We start from the raw sequence: 27,028 nt of genomic DNA on the forward strand, positions 1-27,028 counted from the left end.
GCAGTGTCTTGGGCAGCGTGTCCTCCCTCTGCTCACTGTTGTCTGGGTTAAGGGTGGATGAGATCCAGAGCCAAGCCCAGGACACGGCTGCATGCCCAACGGTGGGGCACAGGTGGACGAGCACCACAAAGTACAGGTCTTGCCATGAGGATTGGAGGGGAGTCCATATCCCCTAGGATTTCATAAAACTCGCCTCCTCATTTGCAAGAGGCTCGTTACACTGAACGCAGGGGCAGCACCATGTAAGGGAGCACTGCTTTCCAAAGTAAGAGCAAGCAGCATGCTGCTAGCAGAACTGCTCCGTTATCCCAGGGGGTTTTGAAGTGGAGGAAAAGGCAGTACTTGCTCTCCAGTGTTAGCATCGGTGCCCGGCTGGGATGAGGAGGCTGGGGCAGCATTGTGCCAGCCTCTGCCCAAGGGATGTGGGTTTAGCTGTGCTGCTGCTCAGCTAGGGCAGTCGTGGGTTTGGCCACGCTGTCCCAGAGGACTCCCCAGGGCACCAATGGGTGCTCTGTCATGAGTGCAGCTGGATGGAGCAAACTCACCATCCCCGTGCCTACCAGCGGCCCAGAAGGCAGACAGCAAGGCTAGGCTTGGCCGAGCAGATTTTGCGCTGGCACAGATCAGCGCTGCTTATAGGTGCTATGGCTGAGCTCCTGGGTCAGTGCTGCCCTGCCCAGCCCCTTGCCGAGGTCTCCTCAGCTGGTGGCACAACTGGTATCTGCTCTTAAAGAAGGGTGTCTTAAGGGAGCTGGGCTGAGGAAAAAGAGTCCACTCGGATAGGATGGAGTTAAACATGGAGTGGGCAGGAGGGCGGCTTGGAATTCTGGACCCTGGGAGGGGGGACCACATAAGATATGTGACCCTAGGTAGGGGTCATGGGAGAATGCTGTTTTCCCCTGCCTCCTTTGGGGCTCTGCAAGTTACAGCTGGAAGCAAAAGCCTTCCACAAAAATGACGCTGGAGGGCTGGGTGGTAGAGCTTTTCGCTCCGTGGCTCAGAGCAGGACTGGCTGTGAGCATGTGCATCCTGCCCTGTGCGGAGGTGTGATGGCAGGAAGGAGCACGCAGTCACCTCCCAAGGCTCCCCAGGGCTGAGTGCAGATGGACTACTTCCACTTGGCTCTTGGCTACTCGTGAGCTGAGCTGCCCCGTGTTGGGTGACAGTACATTGGGACTTGCCAGCCTGGGCTCCCCGCATCTCCACACAGTCCTCAATCCCTTGGGAAACAAGGGTCGACGTGGGGATGGGACAGAGGCAAGCATGCAAAGCTGCCATCAGTGTCACAGCTGTGGGGCCTCATCATGTGCACACAGGCCCAATTGTAGGGCACAGTGACATCCCGGCTTTGGGATGACAGGTGCCACTGGCGTAGCCTTGCCAGAAGCCCCTACTTCTCTCCCTCTGGGCACCAGCTGGCAGATCCCTTCCCTTGCCGGGTCAGCAGCTGGCAGGCCAGTATTGGTGGTGGGTTGGCAGGCAGGGGTCCCCAGCTGCCAGCTAATGCCATGAAGAGTAGCCTGGCTTGTCCCCCTTGTTGCAAAGGGGACAAGGAGGACTCCCAGCAGAGTCTTTAAATGCTGGTGTAAGATGAGGAGCAAGAGGGGCTGGTGGCCAGATGTAGCCAAAGCTTTGGGTTTGCCTTGCAATGGGAACTAACCAGCCAGCCTGCTCCCAGGTTTACCACACCTATCCCACAAGGTCTGTGTTGGGTGGGAGTACCCAAGGTGGGCAGGCAGCACTCATGGGTGCACAGCACCACTGCTGTACTCCCCAGCAGTGCGGCAATTCCTCCCATACTCCCATACTCTGCTTCTCACAGCCAAGAGCCGTCTGCCCATCCAGGGCATCCCCCCTCTCCCACCAGCTGCTCCCGTCCATCCTCCAGGCATGGGTGGCGGGGGCGAAGGATTGCAGCCCATCCCCACCTGGCCCCACCAGCTGCCCCAGCAGCTGGGCTCTGGCCCCTTTCCCCACTCAGCTGTGCTTTGCTCTGCCCTGGCCCATGGCTGCAGGAATGTCAGTCCCGTGGGTACAAGGGGCCTTTGTGTGAGCGGAGCCAGTGGGCGGGGGGGCTGTGGCCCAGCCGAGCATCCCAAGCTGGGGCTGGGGAGACGAGCAGCTGAGGGCATGTGTGTGGGCAGCAGCTGCCACCGGCATGGCCTTGCAGCTCCCAGACAGGCTCGGCAGCATCCCCACTGCTGCAAGGGCTGTCTGGGAGGAAAGCTCCCCCCAGTTCTCTTCCCCCCTCCAGCACCAGCAGCAGGATGGCGAGAGCATCTTGCATCCACTGCCAGCCCGGGGAGCAGTGCCAACACCAGTGCAGAGCTGGCAGCTCCTTGGCAAGCCTTGGCACCCATGTCAAGGGATGCCATGGGCTCAGCCATTTCACCAGGGGAGTGAGAGGGCTGGAGGCAGAGAGCAGAGACTGACAGCACCGGGCGGCAGCTGGATTTGGTCTTTTTCAGCAGCTGCTGCCTCAGCGCCATCAACAGGGAATGTGCACGGGCAGGGGCTTTCCAGGGCCTGGTCATGGTGTATTAAACAAACTATTTATAGCATTTGCATCTCTCCCTGGTAGGAATGGTCTGCATTCCTCCTGCGCAGCGCAAGGCACTTGGGTGCCACTGGTTTCACTAACACCTTCTCTAGTCCCCACCAGAAGGGCGAGGTACCTGCAAAGAAAGGATTCTCAGCCACCATTCATCTTGCGCCTCCCCATTTCTGTTAGATCCCAGTGCTATCTATGCCTAGAGCAAGATTTGCAGCAAATCTCACACACTTTGTGAAGAGATGCCTGAGGGCCACACCCTTCTCAGCATCCCTGCTCCCTGCTAAATCCTCTGGAACTTTAACCATGCATCAGCTGCTTTAAGCATTCCAGGTGCCGATAGTTGCTCTGTCCCCTGTGCCTGCCTTCGAGGTGGCATGAGGGTCTTGCCCTCCCACGAAGCAGAAACGCTGTCCTGGGAGCAGGCTGGGCACCAGCTGGTCGCTCATAGGGCAAAGGTCAGGGATCTGGCCCACTCTCAAAGCTGTTGCCAGCTTTGCACATCGGCTGAGAGCACGAGGCTGCTCAGATGACCTCCCCTTTGCCGACAGGCAGCAGGAGGGGTCATACCAAGAGGCAGTAGAGCTGCATCCTGCCCAAAGGCTGGTACAGCCCACACCGCTGACCCTCCAGCTGTGCCTCCTCTGAGGCTGTCTCCCAGCAGGTCACCCTCTCCCAGAGAAGGCAGAGGCTCTGGCTTGCTCCAGCCTTGGAATCTGGTCAGAGGATGTGTGGCCTATGAGCTCACCCTGCTCAGCAGAAGGAAGGGCAGGCGAATCCCCAGGGCTTTGGGACAGCTGGGAGGAGAAGACAAGAGGACAGCTATGCACAGTCCTGCCACCACCCTGAGGACAGATTCTGCAGCTGGGCTACTTCCAGTCCTGCTCTCCCATCACTGGTGCTGCTCCATCCACAGGCTTTCTAGGACCCAGTGTCTGCCTCATGCCACCCAGGAATATCTCTACTGCTCCTTGTTTGCTGATGTCCAGGTACTAACTGACTACCTGAGAGAAACAAGTGTTACAGAGGGGTTACACAGTCCCTGTTTGGGCTTGGGAAGTGTATCCCAGCTCTCCCTGGCAATTAAATAGGGGATACTGGGTTGTGCAATTGGTGTGCAAATAAAGTGCAAATATTGTGCAAATAAAGAAAATGGGTGCTTGAAAGGAAGCTGCTTTGATAAGCACCCAGAAAAAAGCGAGCTGGCCACCTCAGGAGAGATTTTGAGCCCCTCAGTGAAGAGGGATGGATAGGCAAGAAAAAGAGTTGAAAGAGACAGAGAAGTGACTGCAGGAGCAGAAAGTCCTCCATGGGTCAGAGAGGTTACAGGAAGGCTCAACATGCCTTGGCCCAGGAAACACAGGGGCACTCAGGGCTCTGGTGCCCTAAATCTTGTGTTTTGAAGTAGATACCAGGGTGGTTTTTTTTTTCTTTTGAGATTGCATTCTCTTCCCAGCTCTGTGCCTGACTCACCAGAAGAACAGGGTTAAGACCCTTCACCTTCCTGGGCTGTACTTTTGCCCAGTCGTGAAGGGAGGATAAAGACCCTGACCTTCCAGATGGGGAAAGGGGCTCGGCAACATCTCTGCATTTTTGGCAGAGAAAAATCTGCCTCTTTACGAGTCCCAAGAGCTTAGCAAACAAGCCCAACCCCACTTTCCACCCAATTGCAGGAATGTCGCAAGCATCTGGCTCTCACAGCAAGGCAACCTCTCCTGTCCTTACCTGTTCTCTCTCCCTGAGGAGAAGCAGCTTTCTGCAGAGGCCACACTCTGAAGCCCCTTTGTTTCCAAGGGATTTTCCATCCCCTCCCTTGTGTATCTCTGCCACATAACATTCAGACACAATGCTCCCAGGAATGTGCTGCAACACCTCTGCTGCAACACCTCTGCACCTGGCTGGCACCTCCCTTTCCCTATGAGACCTGAGGAGAGAATTCCTCAGGCAGGCATGGTGGGCTGGGCGGTTCCCTGAGCTCAGGGAGGACTTTTCCTAGGTAAAGGTAAGGTTCCCTGGGGAACATGATCTCTGGTCTCTTCCATCACTGTAGTCACTACTACTGACTAGGGACACTGCACTTTTCACCCCAGTGGTCTCCAGCCTGTTCAGAGGTAGGACGCTGAACGGTCCCTCTGCACAGGGAGATCCCACTGGGGCTGTACTGCTGGGGAAGTCAAAACACTGAGGGAGGCAGCAACTCATCCAGGATCAGCTGCAGCACAGCAAACCCAGGAGTCTTAAGAGCAGCCCAAGCACTGCACCCACTGCCTCCTTGATAAAAGGGGAGAAGCTCCCTCCCAGGGAAACATAAACTCTGACACAGCTGCAGCAAAGCTTTGGCTCCTGTCTCCTTTGCCCGAGTTCTTCCCACTCTCCGTAACCGTCAACCCTGGGCCAGTGACAGCATGGAGTGGAATGCCTGTGCTGAAGCCCTCTGACCATGTTAGACCTGAAGCTTGAGAGCCTCCAGGAGGCCAGTCCTAAGGGGCTAAGGTCAGCCTCGGTCCTTGCAGCTCCCAGGCCTGGAGCTGAGCCATCAGGGAGCTGTTTCTGGTTTCGGCACATGGTGTCTCCGTGCTGAGGCACGGCCAGGCTGCTTTCCTCGTCCATGGCTGGCTCCCTGAGAGGAATCTGCGGGGCTGGGAAAGGTCATCCTGGCTGAACCAAGCGCCCTTCAGTGAGACTCGCTGGGCAAGGGACAGCTTGCATCAGGCATGCTGGGAGAAGTAGCTTTCAGTCCCTTGTGTCTGTTTGTTTTCCTGAATTCTGCTTGAGTAGGAGCCAAGAGTAGGGCCTCGACAGGGTTTTTGAAGGGAACAACAAGGGGAGGAAACAAAGCCAGACAATGACCAGGAACAAAACAAAGGTTAGGCCCAGGAGGGAAGCAGAAGGGCACAGACATGAGGCATGGATCTTCCTGCCTGTGCCCTCACCCTGGCCAATTTGTTTTCCACTGGTCTGCAGCACTCTGGCTGCTTGTCCCAAGCCAGCTTGGCTGGTGGAGCACAGCTGGAAAGCATGGCACAGCAGTTACAAGCCTGCTCTGATGCCCTGTGTGCAGCCACATCATAACTCTTCCCTTGGGGAGTGCCCATCTGCTCCTCCCTGCTTCACGCCTTGGGGCATCCCTCGCCTGCTGTCCTTGGCAGTCCGCCTGGTCTGCATTCCTGGCCCTTGTGGGATGGGGTGGCAATTGCTGGTGCTGGCAAAGAATGACAGGCAAGCATATTTTGGACCCAGCCGCCTGCTCAGGGGCTTCAGCAAAGTCTTGTAGCGAAACAGGACCCCGTCCTGCCAACCCGCATTTCTGTGGTGGGCTCGTGTTGTTCCTCCCCGACCCCCCTTCCTCCCCCAGCACTGCCACCCCGACAAATGGTGTCCCGCGGAGGCTGAGGGGCAGTATCGCTTACAGGGAGCATATGTCCGGCCCGGGAGGAGGGGGCATTTAAATGGGCAGCTGGTTTTGTTGTTGTTGTCCCTTGTTCTGGAGCTGTTCCTGCCATTTGGGCGGGCGGCAGGTCCACGTGGGGGGACTGAGTGGTACCGGCTCCTCAGGGAGAAAGGGCAGAGCAGTGTCCCGAAGCGGGAAGGATCCCAAAGAGGGTAAGAGTGACCAAGGCAAGAGGACAGCATCCCCTGCGCCTCCTCCCAGCGAGGCGCAGACCCCCGAGCATCCCGCTCGGCTCGCAAGGTCCGAAGCGCGGGGAGCGCCTGGGCACCCCCCGATCCTCCGAGGCACTCCAGGGTGAAGCGGTCGGAGGCCTCCGTGAGCTGACGGTGCGCCCGCAGGCTCGGGGGCCAGCATGCCCGCCCCGCCGCTGGCCGCCCCGCTGCTGCGCGCCCTGCTCGCCCGCGGGCTGCCGCTCGCCCGCCAGCGCCTCCTGCCGCCGCTCCGCCGCCTCGGCCGCCGGCTGCGCTCCCGGGAGAGCCGGCAGGCGCTGCTCACCTGCCTGCTCTGCCTCCTCAACCTGCGCAAGAAGGCGGACGACTGAAGCCGGCCGGGGAAGGGACCGGAGCGGGCAGGGCAGGGCGGAGGCTGCGGCTCCATCCCCGCCCGCCGCGGGAGGAGGGACCCGGGCAGGGGAGGGGACGCGGGGCGGGAGGGTCCGCCCGGGCTTTGCCATGGGAGCCGGGCCGCCCTCCGCGCCGCTGCCGCCCCGCTGAGCGCCCCCGCGGGAAGGGGCGGCCCCGGGCAGGGGGAAGGAGCCGCCCGCGCCGTCCCCGGCGCTCCCGGGCGGTCCCCGGCGCTCCCGGGCGGCTGCCGCCTCGCCCCGTCGTGCACGGGTCCCCCCCGCCCCGCGAAAGGAACGGCGAGGATGTCCGGGAGCACGGCGAGGAAGGTGCAGCCCTTCACCATCAGCACCAAGCTGTCGCTGCCCAAGTGCGCCGGCGGCTTCTCCGGGAGCGCCTGCCCCGGCATCGCGCTCGCCTCCGCGCTGGACACGCACCGCGGGCTCCGCCGCAGCCTCAACCAGCGCATCTCGCTCTACCTGGCCCAAGCCCGGGCTCCCGAGGGGCAGCCCCGCAGCCCCAGCCCCGGCCCCGGCGAGGACGGGGGCGCCGAGGAGGAGCGGCTGAGCCGCAGCTCCCTGGCTCGCTCCATCAAGAAGATCACGCTGTCCAACTGGCATGGGGAGGCTGGCACGGCGGAACCAGGGGCACCCGGCGACCCTGCCCGGGCTGGCGGCGAGAGGAACCACAATAACAACAACAGCAGGACGGGGAAAGCTCAGTTCAAGGTAAGCGCTCCTCGTAACCTCTTGTCCCGCTGTCCCCGCTCCCGTGTGGTTCGCCTGTTCCTGGTTGCCAGGGGGTGGGCAGGTCCTGGGGGGGCCGCAGCCCGGCAGGGGATCCCTGCTGCCCTGACCCCGTGCCCTCGCTACGGGGTTCCTGGGATTTTTGCTTTTCCTCCCACCTCCCTGTCACGCACTTCTCTGTGCCGTAAGGCTGGAGAGCAGGAGGTCTTCGTGGGTGAGCTGGAGATGAGCTTTCCCTATGGCCGAGAGGAACCAGAAAAGCTCTGCCTCAGAGCTTGAGCTGCGGAGGGCTCAGCTCTAGGGACGTCTGCGAGGATGCAGTTGTGTGTGTGGGAGCTGGGAACTCGCTTTCCCGTTTACCAGAGGGGAAACCGAGGCCAGGAGAAGGGAAGTGACTCATGAAGGGCCACACAGCCAGGCAGAGCCCGGACCAGGCTGGGAGCAGGACCCAGGGCTTCCGCCACCCCACCCTCCGAGTCTGTGCTCTAACAGGCAGGCGTGCAGGGCTGAATCCATCGCTGCCAGAGCCCGGGAGACTCCCTGTGTCACTGGGATGGGGCGGAAGGCAGCTCAGAGACTTCACCGTCACTGGCAGGAGGAGGCAGGAACTCCTTGGGATTTAACCCTGACCCACAACAGCTGGTTTCCCGGTGGGATAGCGCTAGGGAGAGCTGCGCAGTCCACTGCCAAAACCTTCATTTTCATTGCCAATAAAGGCCAGGCACAGCCTCGCAAGAGCTGCCACTTCCTCCGCTCGCAGGCAGCTCTTCACTGGGCGGCTGGAGTCTGCGCAGCCCAAGGGCATCGGCATGAGGGTTCCCCTCTTTCATATAAGGTAGGGACATGTGCTCAGCACAGTCGTGTGGTGTGGTGCAGGACTCTCAGGACGCTGCCAGGATCAGTCCTTCCTCCCTGTCCGGCCTGGAGGAGTGGAGCTGGAAGGGGGGCAGGATGCAAGATGGAGCTTTGGGAGAGAGAGAAGGAGCCAGGATGTGAGGGAAAGCATGCATTAGGGATTACAGCAGCTGGAGGAGAGAAGGAAATGCTGTCCCTCACGCAGGGCACATTAGGACTTTCCCAAGTCCTAAATGCCCCCAAGCCCTTGGCTCTGCTCTTCACTCTTGCCCTGTAGGAATGGGTGACTCCTCTAGGATGAGCACAGGGCAGCCTGGCAGGCTGCTCGTGAGAAGTCACTGGCACTTAACTTTTTTACAGGAATGTGGTGACCATACATAATGTGTTAACTTTGCTTTTAACGAGGGAGAGAAGCATTCTCAGAGGAGGCCACTTCACTGCACTTCTTTTCATGTGTGGCTTTGCTCATGTCTGGAAGCCTAGGGTCCTTCTGGGATTAGCGTGGCATCTCATGGATGCCGAGGAAGGCACAGCTCCTTCTCCCAGCCTTCTGTTGCTGTGAGAGTTTGTTGTTTAGTTGGAGCGAGGACCCAGCTCCTGCCAGAGGGGCTGGATAGGAGGGGCAGTCCCGATGGAGCAGCTCTGCTGGAAGGGTGAAGTCATCCTTGTGCCAGCAGCCCTGTTTTCCTGCAGCTGATGGATTGGAAGATGAGGAGTTTAAATAAAGATCCCATGTCACCTGCAGGCCTGTTTCCCATGGCTGAGCCATAGAGGGAAGCTTGTAGGCTGCAGCTGGCGTGGGACGCTGCTGCCTAGAAGAGGAGGTTCCTAGGGTCTTTATGCCCTTAAGCATTTCATGTTTATGTCCCCACCATTTTCTAAATGGGCATCCAAACCTCTAGACGCCATGGTCAGGCAGAGGAGTTCCTTCTCCTTCAGGTACTCTCCTGCCAGATGTGCTGAGCTCTCTCTGTGCCCGCCGGGCCATGACTCAGCCTCACTGTCTGCCCACTTTTCCTGCTCAGGATGGGATGCTGTGGTGTGGAGGTCTCCCAGGGGTTATAGGGTTGTTGGGCTGTTTGTGAAGCTCTGAGTCTTTCTGGTGCCAGCAGCTTTAACACTAGGGGATACCATCCGCGTTGGGGCTCTTTTTCAGTTCTACAGAGATGGTAGGAAGCCACTTTCTGTGCAGGGAGCTAGTCCTGCTTCGCCTGGGTTGGTTCCCCTTAGACATTTTTCCCAGTTTGGAATGGTCTGAGCAATGCTGGGCTGGGTCCGGCTCTGGCTGATCCACAACCCCATTTGCTGTGGCCTTAGAGAAATCCAGGGAGGGAGGGTTGGGGCAGCACTTGTTGCCCACCACCTTGTGCTGCCCTGTGCATGCTTGGATGGCGGTTACAGAGGCAGCAAGGTGGCCCTAGGGAGGGCGTGGAAGGAGGTCCCTAAATTGGCCTGCTATATCCGATGGCCCAAGAAAAGATCCATTCATAGAGGTTGAGAGTGACTACCCTTATGTGTGACCCAAGCACCTCTCCTTCTGGGGTTAGGTTCTGTTAAGCTAAGGTAACATGGAGTTCATCCTGGACCTGCTCTCTGTGCTTGGCCAAAGTTCTTGAACTTCCTTATCCCTGCCTCTCCAGCTTCCACCCTCACCCCCCAACCCCGCTGTCCTGCAGCAGCCCTTTCCTGTGAGTCAGCCATCCCTGAAATCTTGCCTCCTAGACAGGCTGAGGTCAGGGAGCAGCAGCTGGGAGGGTTCGGGTTCGCTCCAGTGGGGTTATTGTCCTCTTGTGCTCTTGTGCCTCTGCCCTGCTGTCCTGGAGATGGGCAGAGAGGGCTGACCCTGAGCATCCTAAGGATATCCTGAGGATAGTGGTGACCACTGAATGGGTTTCTGCTAGCTTTGGAGTCAATTCAAGGAGAAAAGTGTGTGGGGCGTGTGTGCGAGCTAAAGTGGAGAAGACACTGAGCAAAGCAAGCTTAGGGGCTCTTGCCACTTGCTGAATGTGTGGTAGGAGCTGTGGATGCTGCCCAGAGAAGCCTGGCCTAGATGCCTAAGGAGGAATGGGCAAGAGACCAGCCAAGCGGTGCCTGGTCTCCTGCTGGCAGCCTCCTCTGGCCTGGGCAGGGGGAGCCAGGTGTACACTCCTCCATCCCCTCAGCTGCTGGAGTACTCAAGCACTTCCAGGCTCACAGCTGTGCCTTTCCTTCTCTAGGTCTTCCTCAGGAAGGATGTGGATGCAGAAGACGAGCAGCATGAAGCTGGGAGTCCCCGGGCTGGTGGCTTCTGCTCTCCAGTGGACAGAGGCTCGCCCTTCTATGCGGTATGTCTCGTTGCCCTCACCATTTAGACAGTTTGACACGGAGGCACAGCTCAGGGCAGAGTGAGTGTGGCTGCTGGTGGTTTGCCCAGGTGTGGGTGTGAATGGAGCCTCCCTGCTTTAAATGAGTGAGGGGACAACCTCGGTGTGAGGGGGCAAAAGAATAGTTTCCAGGCCGGCACCCAGAAGTTTTATTGCTTCTAAGGGAGCCATATTACAGGCTCCTCCAGCCCTGACCATCGCAAGAGACTGAAGATCCTGGAGTTGCAGAAGGGCCTGAGAATCTATGTTGCTATTTAAGAAAAAAAAAAAAAAAAAAAGACAGGATTTCTCTAGTTCTTGTGGTTAGGCAGAAAGACTTTGAAAAGCGACTCCCATGCTGTCAGCGGGGCAGCACATGCCAGAGTGCTTAGAGAGCTGAAACAGTTGCCCGAACTCTGCTGCTCCACAGGCTCTTGGGAGATTGTGCCCTAGTGTGCTCAGAAGTGGCTGGGACCCGACAGGGCAGCCCACACTGAGGTCCTTCAGGGAGGGGAGGGCTGGCCCAGCCCAGCCTAGCACTGGGAGCAATTTTTGCCTGGTGAGAGGCACTGCGCCTTTAGGTGTCTCCTGAAGATGCTTAGGCTTCTGTTTGCCACCAATTAGTGTGTGATCAAGTCCTTGTCCCTGTGTGTCTCTGCGGTCCCCTGGGCTGTGTGCAGCTGGGTCTGGGGCTGAGCTTGGAGAGGGGCCAGCACTTTCACTGGCTGACCTTCGCAGTCACCCCCGGCAGAGCTGGAGCCCTGACAGAGGGTTTCGTCAGCACGGGCAAACCACAAGGCTGAGCCCCAGAGGAGATGATGTGCTTCCTGCCCCCTGCTGCTGCTTTCTTGGAGTAGGGGTCTTTGAGTGCCCCTGAAGCAGCAGTGGGCTCAGCTCATCAGGGACCTGCTCCATGCTCCCACCATCCTGTCCCTTGGCCGTGTGACCCAGGGTGACACCAAACTGATAGCACAGGTACAAATGCCCCTTGAAAGGATATGCACCCTCAGGCTGGAGGGGCAGTAAGCACCACATCTGCCTCCAAAGTGGGCATGGGGACTAGCCCAGGTGCTGGGTGCCATCCCACCAGAACTGAGGAACAGTTTGGCAATCCACTGCTAAGGCTGTGAAAGCCATCGGTGTGGCCTTTGTAGAGGGGAGCTGTGCCTCAGGGTGCTGGGAGAGAACCTCATATATGTGAGTGAAGGAGTGGGACTCTGGGGATGAGGCAGGCTGATGTATTTCATTTGGGTTTCCAAAACACATCTTGGAGGTGATTGGAAGGGCTCACTGGGGTAGGATATTGACCCCTGCACCTCTTTGTGCCCCAGCTGGCAGGACCCCTGGCATCATCACCCCGGAGAGAGAGCCCCAAGGCCAAGGAGCCCACAGCAGCACCAAAATGCAGTGGGCGAAGCGGCGCAAGAATGTCCCCTATCCTCGACCTGAGTCCTCTGGTAGCCCAATTCAACCGGGAGATGTTGCAGGTGAGGTCAGCTGGGGCACGCGCCCTGGGAACTGTGTGGGGAGCATGGTGGGAGGACCACCAGCAGCCTTTCATGTGAACTGTAGGGTGGAGTGTGCAGCAGGGAGGGCTGAACTCCCGGTCCCGAGCGAAGCCATCGTTGTGGCATGAGATCATGTTTGGCTGCCTTTCCCTGGCTGTTGGCCCTAGGGAGAGGGGGTCAGCCCGCACCAGAGCCCTACTTCCTCCCCACGTGCACACACTTCTCCCATCCCCCATCCTCCTCCTCCCAATCCCTGTCTCTCCCAGCAGTATGGGAATGAGGATGGTGCTGGGGGGACTGCTTCCACGCCATGCCAGGGAGAGTGCGTGGGTGCTTGCAGAAGGGAGAGGCGAAGGGCGAGGAGATATTTCGTGGGGGGTGTCCTGTGTGGGGGCCTCCTCTCTGGCCTGCCTGGGGGACCCTGGCTTCTCCTGCTGGGCTGGGGCAGGCATATGCTGGGAAGAAACAAGATGCCGCTTGTCTTCCCAACCTCATTGCTACTGTGTCCATCCTGAGCCCCTTTGCTGGCCTATTCTTACTCAGAACAAATGAGTTATCAGTCAAAAGGATGCCCTCCAGTCTCTCTTGTGGCTTTTGGGGGGATTGGACTTGGGTCCCTGAAGCTGTGTCCTCTGGGCTCTGACAGAGGCACCCAGCCATGTGGCTCTTGCGCCCTTGCAGGCGGAGGGCTGGGTGCGAGGCAAACTGCGGGACCTGAAAGATGGCTGCGACCTCCAGGACTGGGAGGAGGTAGCTCAGACACTGCAAAGGGACATGAAAGATTTTGAGAACACACTGATAAAGCTCAACCAGGTGAGTCTGGGTGGCAGCACAGCTCCCATTCACTGCACGTCTGTCTCCAGGGTCTCCATGGTGGGGGGGTCCCTGGTTGCCCCCAGTGCTAAGGAGATCCCTTGGCCCCACAGATGGGTGAGCAGCTGATGTGGCAGGTGAGCCCCAGTGCAGAGGGGGTGCGGAGGCAGTTGCTGGCCCTGAAGGACCAGTGGCAGCTCCTGAAGCAGACAGCTGTGAGCCAGAGCAAAGCACTGGGCGGGCTGAGGAGCCTGCAGGACTTCAACAGGAAAGCTGAGCGACTTGAAGAATGGATCAGGCACAAGGTATGGGGTGTGGAAAGCAGATCTGGGGAGGGGGACAACTTGGCTGTCTCCTGCCTTCTCACACCTTCCCTTGGCACAGGAGGAGAAGCCCTCCGTGGTAGCCCTCTTGCAGGAATATCCAGAAAAGATCCAGCTTGCCCGCCGCATCCTTGACTTGAAGCAGGTGAGAGTCTGCTGAGGAACTGCTGGTGTGGCAAGGAGCCCATATGCTGCCAGCTCTGGGATCCTGAGGCTGGGGCATGGCACAGGTCCTGAGAGAAGGACAGGAGGTGTGACTAGGGGATGCTGATATATGTCTCTCTGCTTGGGCCAGGAGGAGCAGCAGTTCCAGAATCTGCATGAGGAGCTGAACAGCCTGGCCCAGAAGCTGGAGAAACAAGGCAAAAGTGAGAGCAGGAGCATCTCAGCCCGACGCAAGCACCTCAACAAAATGTGAGTGGAGGATGTATGGGTTGAGCAGGGGCGAAGGAGCTGGAGGGCTCCCCAGGGTCCCATCAAAGCAGAGTCCCCCAAACCTTTCACCTCACCTCTGCATGGCTCTCCAGGAGGCATGTGCTGCCCTTCACCTCTTGCCTTCCACTCACACAGGTGGCTGCGGCTGCAGGGGACCCTAAAGGAGCACCATGAGGCTCTGCAGCTGGCCCTGGAGGTGGCCACCTTCCTTCAGCAAGCAGACGCCCTGCTCGGAGCCATCCATGCCAAGGTACTAGCACTGGAGCCAGGATCAGCCTAGTGTGAGGCTATTGCATGGTCAGAGCAAAAGGGATTGGGCAACCCCTTACTCTCATCCTCTGCATGCGGGCTGCTGCGGTCCCAGCACCCTTATCCTGGGGCTTGGGGAGAGACCTGGGGGATGGAGCAGCAAACTCAGCTTCGCGGTGTCCCTCTCTGCTGGAGCTGAGGGTAGGGCCCCATCCTCCTCCTGCCACTGACTGCAGCTTCTTCCTACAGCAGAAGAGTGTCTGTGGTGTGGGGAAGTCAGGAGAGGGCGATCCAGGCCGGGATCGGGATGTCAGGGACATAGCCAGCCAGGTGATGGTAAGTGAGAATGTCTCATCCTCTGAGTCCTGGGGAGCATCCCAACAGAGGGTAGATAGGTGCCTTCCCTGTTCAGCACTGGCATTGGCAGGGCTAGGGGCTCGGTGGACTGTGGAGCTGTGTCAGGTCCACTCCATGGTTGTGTCAGGGCCTGTGTGATGCATGGAGGAGTTGCCCCTCGGAAGGAGGTGCCTTGGGGACAGCAGGGGACCAGGCTTGGCACCCGCTGCCTCTCCTGCTCCCATGGGGCTGGTGGTGGGTTGCCATCGCACAGTCACACCATGACTGTGGTGGCTCATCCCTTGCCAGCCTTGTCATCACTCCCCATCTGCTCTCTCTCCGCCAGATGCTGGATGTGACTGTGTCCCAGCTCCTCAGCCTGCAGCCCAGCCTGGCAGCCCGAGTCACCCCCAAACACCGAGATGTCAAGAAGAGCTGGGTGCAACTCCAGGAGGCACTGAGGTAGGACACAGCCTGGCAGGAACCTCAGGGCCTCAACCCTGACCCCTCAGTGCTGGAGAAAGAGGCTTGGGGGAAGACATGGGTTAGCCCCTGGAAGGCTCTCAGGGGCACTAGCTCCACTTAAGGTCTCAGTTTCTCCATATTTTGCTTTCCTGGGTCTCCCTTGCATCCCTTTTCCAGGACAGAGAAGACTCCAGCGCTGGCAAGCAGTTCCTTGAGGGGCAAAGCTGCGGCTCCAAGTGCGAAGCCTCGAGGAGAGGATAGCAATTGTGGGGCTGTGGGGAAGGAGGCAGGAGACAAATGGACAAGAGGTCTTGGGAGCATGGTGAGTGCTAACTTCCAGGCATCTCCACCACCTCTGCCTCAGGAAGATGGGAGAGCTTGTGGGAAAGGGGTTCGGGAGTCAGGCAAAATCTATGCCTGTAACCTGGCCCCACGGCTTAAGGGAGGTAATAAGTGCTGCATCTGGGGCAAAGTGATGCATGCTTTGGGCTGGCAAAGGAGGAATGGGAGCCTTTGTGCTGCAGGTGCTGAAGGACGTGCCGGGGAAAGTGGTGGAACACAGGAGAGGGGAGAAGAGCTGCCCTGGCTCTCCAGCAATGGGGCAGCCACCTCATGGCAAAGACAGTAAAAGGTACGGGTTTGTGAGGAGTGGGATGGAGTTAGAGGGGATGGGGTCTCCTCTGCAAGGAGGGGCATTGTAGTCCTGGTTATCCCCCTGTCTGCAGGAGGAGGAGAGAGAACGAGGCTGAGTGTGAGACACGGCAGCTGGAGGCCCAGGTGCAGGACATCTGTCAGGTGGTGAACGTGGTAATGTCTGCCTTTTCTGACCCCCTCGTGCTGCTTGTGGGCACGCACACTTGTGCACGCACACTCGTCCCCAGTCTGGGCACTAATGCACCTCATCTCCTTGCTTCTCAACAAACTGCATTCCCACACAAGGAAAGTGCGGATCCTGGTGTCCCCCCGTCTCTGGTGAGGCATGTGGAGAGTGTGGGGACAGCACAGAAGCAGCAGGAGCCCTCGGACTGCAGTGCCAGGACTGAGCTGGTGAGCCCCCTTTGGTGGGGTGTGGGGAGACACACAGCAGGCAGTGCCTGTCCTAACCACCCTCTTGGCTTCTCAGGAAGGGCCAGCACCAGGGGAACCTCCAGGGAGCCCGCAGGTGGAGGCCATGCTGCGGGAGCTAGGGGAGCTGTGGGAAGACCTGCAGAGGAAGCACCAAGAGAATGGCGCTGTGCTGAGGGAAATTGATAAGGTACATGGTGGCAGGACTGGGGTGGGCACAGGGGCATGCCCCAATCGCAGTAGCAAGTGAGGTCGGTACCCACAAGGACAACATCCACAGTGCTGGCACTGGCATCTCTGGCTGGTCTTGCAGCCTGTGTGCTGCTCCGATTGTGCCACCTGAGCTGCCAGTGCCCTGGGTACCTGCAGTGGGGTGGCAGCATGTCTCTTGCCTCCCCTGGGCAGCTCAGAGCCAGGCTGATGGGCTCTCCACTCTCCCCACAGGCACTGAGGCTGGTGGGGGAGCTGGACCGGGCTGAGCAGTGGCTACAGTCTGTGGCTGGGTCACTCTCGGAGCCAGCCACCATGAGAAGCCCAGTGGAGCTGCGCCAGGACCTAGAGGAGACAGGCCAACTGGAGAGGCAGCTCCTGCTGTGCGGACTCAAGCTCCAGGCACTGCGGGAGGAGGCTGTGAGCGAGCCACCAGCTGAGCACGAGGGGGCAAGGAAGATGCAGAGGAAGGTGGAGATGGTGGAGGAGAAGTGAGTCCTGGAGAAGGTGCCTTCTCTCCAGTCCCTTGGTTGGGCAGGGAGGAGGATGCTTGGCCTGAGAAGGTGTGGGGAGGCACCAGGTGCAAAGGAGACACCCATGGAGATGTGGGGAGGAGGATGCGCACCCCAAGGTGGTGAAGATGGTGCTGGCACCTATGATGGGTGCTTGTCTCTGCAGGTTGGCACGTGTGCAGGCAGCCCTGCGGCGCCGGGCGGCAGATCTGCGTGACTCCCTGGTGCTGTCTGAGTTCCTGCAGGACCTGCAAGAGGAGGAGGCACGGAGCCGGCAGGGACCTGCAGTGGTAAGCAGTGGGGCCAGGTGTCCCTCAGGATCTCCCAGAACTGGAGACCAGCCCAAGAGCTGGTCTGTGTCTGGTAGGGGACCCCATGGATGAACCCCTCTGGCCCAGCTGCCTGAGGGGTCACTCCCGATCTACCTCACACCTGGTGTCTCTGTTGGCTTCAGTCAGGGAGTGGGCATTGTCGCTTACAGGGGTCTTTTCCCCTGATCTCGGCCCAGGCCGGGCAGCCATTGAGCAGCGAGGAGATGATCTGCCCCTTGGGAGAGCTGCAGGAGGCTGTGGAGATGTTGAACGATGCGGCAAAGGAGCGGGAACGGGTTGTGGAGGTGGCAGCGGAGACAGAGAGCCTGGAGCGCCTGGTAAGGGGCAGAAGCAAGAGGTTTGGGAATACAATCAGCTGGATGTGCCAGCTACTTGGGACTGGCCATGCATCTCAGCTGGTTCCAGTGGAACACAAGGGAGTTGGGATACATGGAGACTGCTCAGTGCGGGGCTGGTTAGTATCCCTCCCATGGCTGGTGAGCCCCCTTTGGTGGGGTGTGGGGAGACACACAGCAGGCAGTGCCTGTCCTAACCACCCTCTTGGCTTCTCAGGAAGGGCCAGCACCAGGGGAACCTCCAGGGAGCCCGCAGGTGGAGGCCATGCTGCGGGAGCTAGGGTGCTTCTTGCAGTTTTGCAGGAGTATGGCAGAGTGCCCTCAGGCTAGGGTGGGCTAGGGCAGCATGAGGAGTAGTAGCACAGGGGTTCACACCAGGGCTCATCTCTCTCCTCCTCCACCCTCTGTTCAGGTGGCAGAAGTGTCCCCGCACTTGGAGGCCCTCCGATGCAAAGCTGAGGCACTGGCTCATGATACTGCCCAAGCTGAAAGCGGCTTCACCACAGTGAAGAGTGAGAAGGATCTCCAGGGGGTGCAGGGTTTGCTGAGACAGCAGCAGGAGATGGAGGTGAGACCTGGGAAGTGCCATGCTCACAGGTGTGTGGCCATCCACGCCTGTGCTTGGGAGACATCCCAGTTGGCTGGGGCTGTCCCAGGGAGACACTGGCCCCTAGGGACCCCGGGTGTCATAAGCGTTGGCATGCCGTGGTGAGCCAGGCTGGAATTTTCCAGTGGAACTGAGCCCTGCCCCACTCCACTCCCTTCTGGCAGCATGGGCCAGGCGAGGGTAGAGTGCTTGCATCAGCTCCCATGTGCCAAGACACGCCTGCCAGCACCTCACTCATCTTCCTGCTGGTGGGGAGGTGACTCATGCAGGCAGAGCCAGGAGACAAGGCAGCCCTCTGCTCCGCCTGTCCTTCTGCCCAAAGATGGCTCTGCCCATTCCCCACAGCCCTTGTGCCAGCATCCTCCTCTCCATCCCTCCATCCTCCCCTCCATCCCCGCATCCGCCCCTCCATCCCTGCATCTTGGATTGCAGGGGAGTTCAGCCTGGGTGCAGAGGGGTTTGGATGCATCCTGATCCTTTTCTGCCTTTAGCATGCAGTGGCAGAGACCTTGCAGGGGCAGATGGAGGAGCTGGAGAGGGCAGCTGCCCACTTGCAAGAGCTCTGCCCTGCTCGGCTGTGCCCTGTCAGCCAGGATGTGCAGCGAACACTGCAGGCCTGGGAAAGGCTGCAGGAGCTGCTGCAGAAGACCCGCGCCGGTGTGCAGCAGGCTGGCCAGCTGCGGCTCTTCTTCAAGGATTACTTAGCCATGATGTAAGTGGTAATGAGCTGTTGGGGTTGTCTCTGCAGCAGCTGGGGGGAGCTGGTGAAAGCATGGTGTTGCCAGAGCATGCAGTGCTGGGGAGTACATGGACAGTGCCAGAGCTGCAGCCAGGCAGGACATGGAAAGGGGAACCCCACAGCATTTCACCCTGCCCTGCTGCTACATTACTTCCATGGCTAAAACTCTACATGGCTTCCAGCCATGCCTATGCTTGGGAATGGGTTCCCTGGGCCTACAGGGCTGAGGAGGGGCTGGGTCATTCCTCAGCCTATCTTTCATATGCCCACAGCTCCTGGACTGAGGACACGCGGGCCCAGATCTTCTCTGAAAGCCCAAGTGTCCATGGCCTCCCGGAGACTCCATGTGAGGAGCTGGAGAAGAGGATTGAAGGGAAGCTTAAGGAGTTCGAGGTGCTGGCGGCAGCGGGGCAGCAGCTGGTGTCTGAGGAGCACTACCTGAGTGCAACAGTAAGAGCATGGAATGAGACCCTAGGAAATCCTCTAGGGACAATCCCTGGTGGCAGAGTGAGGTGCAGGCACAGAGCCCCAGTGAGCAGTGTGGGGCTAGCCATGCATCCCTGGGGTGCTCAGGGCAGGAAGGGGTTTTACCCAGTGACAGATGCTGAGACCTGAAGTAACACAAGTGACCCTGTTCCCCTTCTAACCGCCCCCCCCGCACTGCTCGGTAGTGAAGTGTCCTGGTAGAGAGCCACTGTCCCTGTGCCAGGGGTCCTTGTGGACTGCCCAGCACCTCTCCTACCCTCAGATAAAGGAACGCCTGGAGGAGCTGCGGAGCATGCTGGGCTGGGTGCTGGTGCGCTGGCGAGCACAAAGGCACCAGCGGGACCCAGAGAGCAATAAGGAGGACAGAAAGGACCCGGAAAGCCCCTTGGGCCCATCTCCTGCTGGCCAAGTGAGTACCCAGCCATGACCACTGGGGAGTGGGAACAGCCGTGAGGCCGAGGGTAGCAGAGGCACCAGATATAACGGGTGGTTCAGAAGTAGGGGAGGGACATGTCATAGCTATGGGGTGATACCCCAGGACTGTAAGGCACTCGGACAGGACAAAGGTAAAATTGTCCTGAGAAAGTGCCCGGGCCCTGTCAGCCCTTCCTCCATATTCTCTCTCTTGCCTCAATCTCCAGGAGCAGTGCACCCCATGTACTCAGCCCTGGCTGGAGAGCATCCGCAGCCCAGTAGGGTTCATACCCTGCTCTTCCCCCAAGCCTGTACAAAGATCTGAGCCACAAGGGCCAGTGAAAATGGCCAGCTTCCCACTGGCATCATCCCTCTCGGATGCCCCATCAGCAGTGGAGAGAAACTGGGGGGAGCTCAGCAGCATGACACCCCATGGCACAGGAACCCCTGAGGAGACTGTTGGATGGGATTCTGCTGAGACCTCCACACTCCTGCTGCCACCAGGCCCCGCTGGAATCGGGGGGACGATCAACCTCATCCTCAACATTAACAAGAAGGGCGAGAAGAAAAGGGTGCAGATGGTGGCCGACAGTGAGCGACCAGGGGAGGAGGAGCTACGGATGGTACGTGTGGGATGGTAAGCGGTTTTGGCAGGATTGTGGGGACCACCCAGCACCCCTCTTGGGGCCAGCCACCATGCCTTCCCAGAGCTGTGATCTCATGTGGACTGGAGGACTTTGAGGGCTGTAGGGTAGCCTCCATACTGAGAGTCCCCTAGACCATTTCCAAGTGAGCTGTTGGGGCTGTGTCAGTCTCAGGAGAGGGATTTTTGGCTGTGCCAATGCTGAGTGGTGTGCAGGGGCTGAGCACCAGCTTTTGCCACCCCCCTTTGCCTGTGCTCTCCTGCTGCAGCTTCTTGCCCAGTCTGCCCTCAACTGTCTTTGTCTCTCTCTCCCCCCTGCTCAGCTCTCTGGCACTAAACCCTCAGGCTGTAAAACCTTTTGGAAGCGTTGCCAGGGGCTTTTAGGAAACACTTGGGGTAGTTTAAAGCGAAAGAGAAAGCCGCCTCACCAGCTGGTGGAAGAGGTAATGTCACTTGGGGAGGCTGCATGCCCAGCAGAGTGGCTGCATGGTGTGAACCTGGCTGCTACTGACCCACCTGGTTGTACCACTGCTCTGCTGGTGGTGGTCACCTTGGGAGAGGGGAAACCCTCCTGGTGCAATGGGCTCCAGAGTGTGGGTGGTGGGGCATGTGAGGAGGGGGTTTGGACAGGGCTGGCTGCAGTTTGTCCTCCTGGGTATGTGGTTTTGGTGGCCATGGGAGGTGCAGCAACCCATTCCTGGGGCAGCAGAAGTCCTTTGCGCAGCTGACTGAAGGGAGAAGAGTTAGATGGGGCCATGTGAGGGTGCACGTATTGGTGGGGCATGCTCCAGGGTGCATGGCTTGTAACCCTGGGGCTGGGGGCTCAGTGTTTTGCTGAGGCTTCCCTCTGTTGCTCCAGATGCAGCGTGAAGGGCTGTATGCAAGGACCCCCAAGTGCAGCCATGGCCAGGCCCCCTGCAGGGTGGTCTGAGGGAGAGGGCAGGGGGCCAGAAAGGCCAGAGGGCACCAAGGCAGGGTGAGGGGCTGCTGGACCACCACGTGGGTTGAAGGGTAATGGACGACACTCCTCTGGCTCTTGCAGGCAAAGCCCTTCGCTTTGATTGTTGTGGCCCAGAAGCTCAGGAGAGGGACTCTGTGGGAAAGGGAAGGAGAAGGGGCTGTACTCAGATGCTGCCCTTGCATTTGCCTGGTCTGCTGCCTGAAGCATGCAGGGGTGGCACAGATGGGTAGCAGCAGCTGCTGTCTCCAGAACCATCCAAAACTGGTGGCTTGGAGGGCAGCAGTGCTGGGAGGAGAGCCGTATGGCACAGGCAGCTCCTGCTGCACCACACCTGGGGGATTCCATTGTGGGCAAAGATTCCTCTGCCTGCCTTTTTGCTGCCTGTACCAAGGTGGGAGCAGTTGTCAGGGGACTGGAGTGAAGCTATGCTGCTCCCAGCTCTGCATGTGCCGCTGGCAAATATGTTCTTCTGCTTGTCTCTGGCTCCCTGCTTGCTCAGGCACAGCATGGAGAGAGGGGGTGGTCAGTGCGGGGTGATGGAGGCTCTGGCCATGGGGGTCACCCCTCTCTACTTGTGTCCCCTTGTGCAGGTGGAGGCTGTGAAAACCTCCAGCGTGAAGCGGCTGCCTGCCATCACTTGCTACCCTCCAGCATCCAGCAGTGAGACTCCGTCTGTCTCCCACACCCTGCCCAAGGCCGGGGCTGTCTCCCTCTTCAACAGCTTGCAGCGGCGGGAGCGGGCACGGGCTGAACAAGCCCGGCTGCTGACACTGCAGGGCATCATGGGCACCAGCTCCCTGCAGCCCACACCTGAGGAGCGCCATGGCCCCAGCAACACATGGCCTCAGAAATGCGGCTGGAGGAAGGGGAGCCCAGGAACGGCCACTGCTGGACGCCAACTTGGGGAGCTGCTGCTCTATGTCAGGAATCCACTGGTGCGGGACATCGATGCTGAGTGTGGGGCCATCCCTGGAGACCCCCGCGCCTCTGCTTCCAAAACTACGTGCCCCCACCTTTCCCTGGGCTCCGTGCTCAGCGTGGAGCTTCCCCGGGACATGGCAGTCCTGAGGCAGCACCGAGGATCCATGGCACGGTGGGAGGAGGCAGAGGAGCAGGATCAGAAGCAGGGCGAAAGGGTGAGGCAGTGGGAGCCCAGCAGGGATGGACAGCAGGAGGAAGAGGTGGATGTGGATAGGCACAGTCCGCAGGGTTCCAGCGAGTGTCTGGAGACATCCCCCAAGAGTGAACGAGGAACATGGTTTGAGGAAGTGAGTTTCAACCCTAGCTATAGCCAGCAAAGGGTGCACCATGCTAAGGAGAAGCGCTGGAGCCCACAGTGCCCTGGCAGCACCAGTGAAGACCTGGACTTCAGGCCAAGCAGGCCATCCCACGTTGGCATGTTGCACGAGTGGGTCAGCCGGGAGAGTGACAAGGTGGCTGCCTGGCTGGGCCAGGATGGCAGCCCCAGCATCGCCAGCAAGGCCAGGCATCATGAAGCTTCTCTGCTGGAGCTCAGGTCATCCCCCGCTGGCGTCCCAGGGAGGGCAAGACCCACCCCCAGCACTGCCTGCACACAGCAGCCAGCCAGCAGTGACCAGCCCAGAGGTTCTCCAGCTTCCCCCACCGCCCCCACGCGGCTCTCAGTCTTTGAGTGGGCACAGGGGTCCCCCCAGTCCCCCAGCCCTGTGCCAGCTGCCGGGGAGGTTTGTCACCCTGCCCACGGGCAGTTTGAGGAAGAGGAGGAGGAGCTGCAGGCCATCTGGGATGGTACAGGCGAGCAGCGGGTACCTAGCCCACCAGCAGGCATCCGCGCCTGCCACCGGCCAGGGAGCAGGGCGGGCAGCCTGCCCAGCCCCAAAGTGACTGCTGGTGGGCCCCTCATCCTTTCGGCAGCCAACAACATGCTGGTGGCCAAGTTCACCCTTCCCACTGCCCCCCAGCTCCTCCACAGCCTGACGGAAAAGAAGAGCCCCGGTGTGGGGCACGCCAGTGGTGGCAGCCCCAGTGGTCACAGGGCATCCCCCTGCACAGAGGATCTGGTGTCTGCAGCCCCCTTGGATGGCCCAGGTGCCTGGGATCGGCGGAGGCGTGGGAAGGAGGAGAGAGAGGGTGGCAAGGTGAGAGATGCAGATTGGGGGCCCTCCTTCAGTGACATCCGAAGCAGCAGCTTGGTTTACCTTTTGGAGTGAATGTGACCTGTGTTTGGGAACTCCCTGACTCGTGTGGCCCCTTTGCTTCAGGGCTGGGGAGGAGCTAAGTGCTGAATTTGAGCATCCTTGCAGCACTGCCTCACCAGCCCTCAGCCTTAGCAAAAACTGCACTTCACTGCAAAAGCCTACAAATAACTCATCCCCTGCCCAAGCCAGAAAATTATTACTCTTATCCCATTCCTACCTTGGCATCACCCACTAGAGAGAGGTCAGATGGATCGCGTGCAGCTAGAGGCTGAGACGGCACCACTGGTCCCAGCACTGATCCATTAATCTGTCCACTTGCAGGCTGCCCCTGTTAAAACAGAGTTTCAGATGATGGAGGGTACACTGGAAAGGAAGCACGTGTTGCAGACAGGAGGGAGAAAGGTAAGGGTATGGCTCTTGGGCTTCTTTCAGACTAGGGTGCTGGGACATGGTGGGGGGCATGCAGATTTTGGGGTGGGAGTAAAGCCAGGGATGCTCCTGGTGCTACCATGGTGGTGCTGCTGGCCACACTGCGAGGCCAGAGCCCACCAGGTCTGGGAGGCGTTTTGTGGGGCAGGGCAATGCTTGTCTTCTCCCAAACCTGTTAGCGTAACAGCTATCGCTTGTTTATGTCCCACAGGCCAACTGCCGGGCCTGGGGCCTCTTCCATGCTGTGCTGATGAGGCAGACGTTGTGCTTCTACCAGGACCGCAGGGACAGCCTCAAGGTGCACTGGGGAAGAGGGGGGTGGCAAGGCACCACAGGAGAAGAGGCAGCACCAGAGGGGCACTGCCATTGGGGTTGGGAGGCTAGAAGTGGGGTATCTTTGCCCCTGCAGCTGGGGAGGGCAATGCCTGCCAACCCCACTTTTGCTCTTGCTGTTCCTCGTGCTGCAGAGCTCCGTGGTGGCCCTTCCCCTGAATCTCTCCGGAGCTGTCTGCACCCCAGACGCCGAGTACACCAAGAAGACCAACTGCTTCAGGCTACAGTGAGTCACCCCAACCCAGGGCAGCTGGGCTGTCATAGCCACAGGCTCTCTGCCAAGGCGGAAGGGGCTTTGCACTGCTGGGACAGATGCACACCAACACCCCCGGCCAGGGCCAGCTCTGTCCAGTGCCTAGATGAGGATTTCCTCCTTTCTTTCTCATCTGCTTCCTTTTTTTTCCCCAGGCTGGTGAGGGTGGTGGTGTCTACAGCCTATGTCTGTCTTGTTGCTGACTTTTCTCCCCCTTGCAGGCTGCGGGATGGCTCCGAGTACCTCCTGAGGGCCCCATCCCAGCCCCTCATGAACGAATGGGTCTCCAAGCTGCAGCAAAACTCAGGTGAGCATCCCGTGCTGGTGGAGCAGGGCCCCAGGTATATACTGTTGCATGGGCATGGAGCCCCTGCCAAGACTTCTGATACATGAGGGGTCAGAAGAGCTGTAGAATGGTGATGTCTCTGATTTACGCATCCTTGGAATAGCAGTTTTCTGCCAGGCAGCATTTGAAGGCTTTGTTTTCACACTGCGTACACAGTTATAAATCAGGAATAGCACGACTGACGTCAGTGGAGCCTCGGCAGCAAAAAGCTAGTGTCAGGAAAATTATAATTATGTCTTGGTCTTTCTTCATCTCCTCTGCAAGGCCTGGAAACCCCTTGCCTGCCCTCCAGGCAAGGAGATCTGTAATACTGAGGTCTTCCTGCTGCTGTACCCATATGAAAGTGGGGCTCGGGCCGTGCCATGCAATCCTAGCCTGGTTGGCAGGACTGATGCTGCAGTCGGAGGTCACAGAGGCCAGCCCGACAGCACAGGCCACTCACTGCTGGGGTTGGCTCCATGGGGTGGTCCTGTGTGCTGCCAACACCTTGCAGGCTGTTTGCTGTGCCCCTAGGTTTCCCCGAAGTGGATTACTTCCAGGCGGCAGCACAGTGTGTCAAAGGCACTGGCAATGCTGGGGGGTGAGTAGCCAGGAGCCGGCCGGCCGGGTCTTATTGTTACAACTCTTTTCAGTGCTTGCCAGTGCCTGCCACTCAAGCAGGGCAGCAGTGAGCAGTGTGATTCACTAAATTTCTCCCCCTTCCCAGTTTCAGCAAGGTCCCCAGCCCCGCGAGTTCCCACCTCCAGGGACACCATCAGATCGTGACCACCAAGAGCCAGGAGATTGTGGTGCTACCCCACTCAAAAGCCCAGCTGCAGTGGCCTCTGGGCAGCCAGGATGGCCCAGCCGATGGGGCTGCCGCAGCAGCAGGTGACTTTGCTGACTGGATGGGCTCCTGCTGTTCTCCGACTTCTCTCCCCAGCCCAGAGAGGTGTAAGGGAGCTGACTGGGGGAAGCTGAAGTCTGTCAGTCAGACTTAAACTCCATGGTATCTGGGCCAATAGCACCGGAATCCTATGCCCAGGAATGGGGTTGGAGGAAGGACTTCCCTTCACTTCCTGGGATAACCACGTATTTCTCTGTCCTCTCTGGGGCTGACACAGAGGTGTCCTGTGGTGGCTTTGCCTTGTGACATGCCTCTATTCTGCTTTAGAGGATGCTGATGAGGCTGGGCACAGGGAGCAGCAGTGGTCACCCAGGGGGTCCCCGGGACTGTGGGACAACAGCTGCCAAGATGACGACTATGGGCTGGTGGCCAACAAGAGGAGGTCCTACTCCTTCACTTCAGGTACGGCTCTTGTTTCGCTGTCACAGCCAGGAGGTGGCACCACTGCCCTTGTTCCCACAGACACCAGAGGGCAGGTGCGATGCTGCTCCAGCACCCACCCTGTCCAGATTCCTGCGCCCCAACTCGAGGGGGACTCGAGGTGTGGGGATACACGGGACTGGCAGTGCCTTCTGGCACCTAGACCTCGCCACTGACTGCTCCTTTTTGCAGCCACCTACCAGAAGATCACACCAGTGGCTGTGCCCAAGAAGTCAACGGAGGCTGGGAGCAGCTACTCAGTCACACTGTACATTGGGGAGCAAGCACCGGCCGTGCCCCGGGCACGGTGTCACTCCTTGGTGGCCCGGACGGGGAGCCCACGGGACGTGGTGGGGGAGAAGACCCCCGGCCTCCCTCGCCCCAAGAACAAATCAGTCTTCAAGAAGTTCTTTGGGAAGAAGGAGTGAGCCCCAGTTGAGAGGGAAAAAAGCCCCAGCCTGGCCTTTATCCTTCTCTTGGGTGCCATCCTGGCCCAGTCTCTGCTCCCACCACTGGCTCACTGCTTGCTACCTCCCCAAGGGAGAGAGGCTGCAGCAAACGTCTCTGCTCCAGACAGACCCGAGTCTGCACTGCACCCCAGCCACTGCAGCCCCTGGACTCAGCTCGGCACTGAGCACCCCTCCTGCCCACCCACAGGGTGCTCTCCCTGGGTGCCACTGGTCCCCCAGGCATCTTGTTGATGTGCAGCACAAGGAGGGACGGGGACGGGGGGGATGGTTTTTATTAAAAAGCAAACAGACACTTAGTCTGAGAGCTTCTTCCTCTAACAGCACCCACCTGCACAGGAGGAGAGAGAGTCAGCAAGGTGGTCCCTGCTAAAGAAGGGGAGAACTTCAAATGAGGAGTGCCCTCAGGCAGGCTTTGGTCCTGCTCAGGAAGAAGGCCGAGCTGTTTAGTGCCTCTCACAAGGCACTTGTGGTTCTATCATGCCTGCACCCAGCCCAGCTCATGCCATGGGGCACCTGGGTTCCTCCTCCCTGCTGCAGGAGCTTGGCGGGGAAGCTGCTCCCTGCAGAGCAAATCCTTCTGCCTGTGAAGCCCTTCCAGCCCTTCCTCTCTTGCAGGATGGCTGCCTGCCTGGTTACGGCAGGCAAATGCTGTGTGCCATAGAGGCGGACAAGGAAGCTTGACCAGCCCCCAGGGCTTCATGCATCCCAGATATTTTGGAATAACTTTGCCAGGCTGCGCTGGCTTCAGCCGCCCAAGTTCCTGCCTGTGCTGGGAA

At 59.3% G+C, this 27,028-nt stretch overlaps 1 protein-coding gene across 5 annotated transcripts; it reads left to right on the forward strand.

Moving 5' to 3' along the window:
- Window positions 1-6,763: 6,763 nt before the first annotated feature.
- Window positions 6,764-26,561, forward strand: LOC128851617 (spectrin beta chain, non-erythrocytic 2-like). Of its 5 annotated transcripts, none has more exons than XM_054061225.1 (33): window positions 6,764-7,290; window positions 10,380-10,487; window positions 11,837-11,992; window positions 12,695-12,826; window positions 12,940-13,131; window positions 13,211-13,294; window positions 13,445-13,563; window positions 13,720-13,834; window positions 14,083-14,169; window positions 14,516-14,631; window positions 14,812-14,956; window positions 15,159-15,265; window positions 15,360-15,441; window positions 15,574-15,681; window positions 15,758-15,889; window positions 16,144-16,400; window positions 16,588-16,711; window positions 16,876-17,070; window positions 17,501-17,656; window positions 18,187-18,407; window positions 18,707-18,884; window positions 19,183-19,329; window positions 19,562-19,957; window positions 20,301-20,420; window positions 21,529-22,074; window positions 23,437-23,517; window positions 23,756-23,842; window positions 24,012-24,103; window positions 24,352-24,437; window positions 24,990-25,056; window positions 25,183-25,346; window positions 25,630-25,764; window positions 25,975-26,561. In XM_054061225.1, the coding sequence occupies exons 1-33, from the start codon at window positions 6,868-6,870 to the stop codon at window positions 26,208-26,210; spliced, it is 5,394 nt and encodes a 1,797-aa protein (XP_053917200.1). In that variant the 5' UTR covers window positions 6,764-6,867; the 3' UTR covers window positions 26,211-26,561. The 5 variants fall into 5 exon arrangements, with proteins under 5 accessions (XP_053917200.1, XP_053917197.1, XP_053917198.1 ...); XM_054061222.1 differs by having other exon boundaries at window positions 16,903-17,070; window positions 21,529-23,055; window positions 25,975-26,560; XM_054061223.1 differs by having other exon boundaries at window positions 16,930-17,070; window positions 21,529-23,055; window positions 25,975-26,560.
- Window positions 26,562-27,028: the final 467 nt, after the last annotated feature.

Source organism: Cuculus canorus, chromosome 3, assembly GCF_017976375.1.
Source record: "Cuculus canorus isolate bCucCan1 chromosome 3, bCucCan1.pri, whole genome shotgun sequence".
Lineage (NCBI taxonomy): Eukaryota > Metazoa > Chordata > Aves > Cuculiformes > Cuculidae > Cuculus > Cuculus canorus.

Bases quoted from the DNA above. Each gene is read 5' to 3' on its own strand.
- LOC128851617 (XM_054061221.1), top strand. From the start codon at position 6,868: ATGTCCGGGAGCACGGCGAGGAAGGTGCAGCCCTTCACCATCAGCACC. The intron at 13,132-13,210 runs GTATGGGGTGTG...CCCTTGGCACAG, and splicing joins AAGAATGGATCAGGCACAAG to GAGGAGAAGCCCTCCGTGGT. The intron at 14,632-14,811 runs GTAGGACACAGC...TCCCTTTTCCAG, and splicing joins CAACTCCAGGAGGCACTGAG to GACAGAGAAGACTCCAGCGC.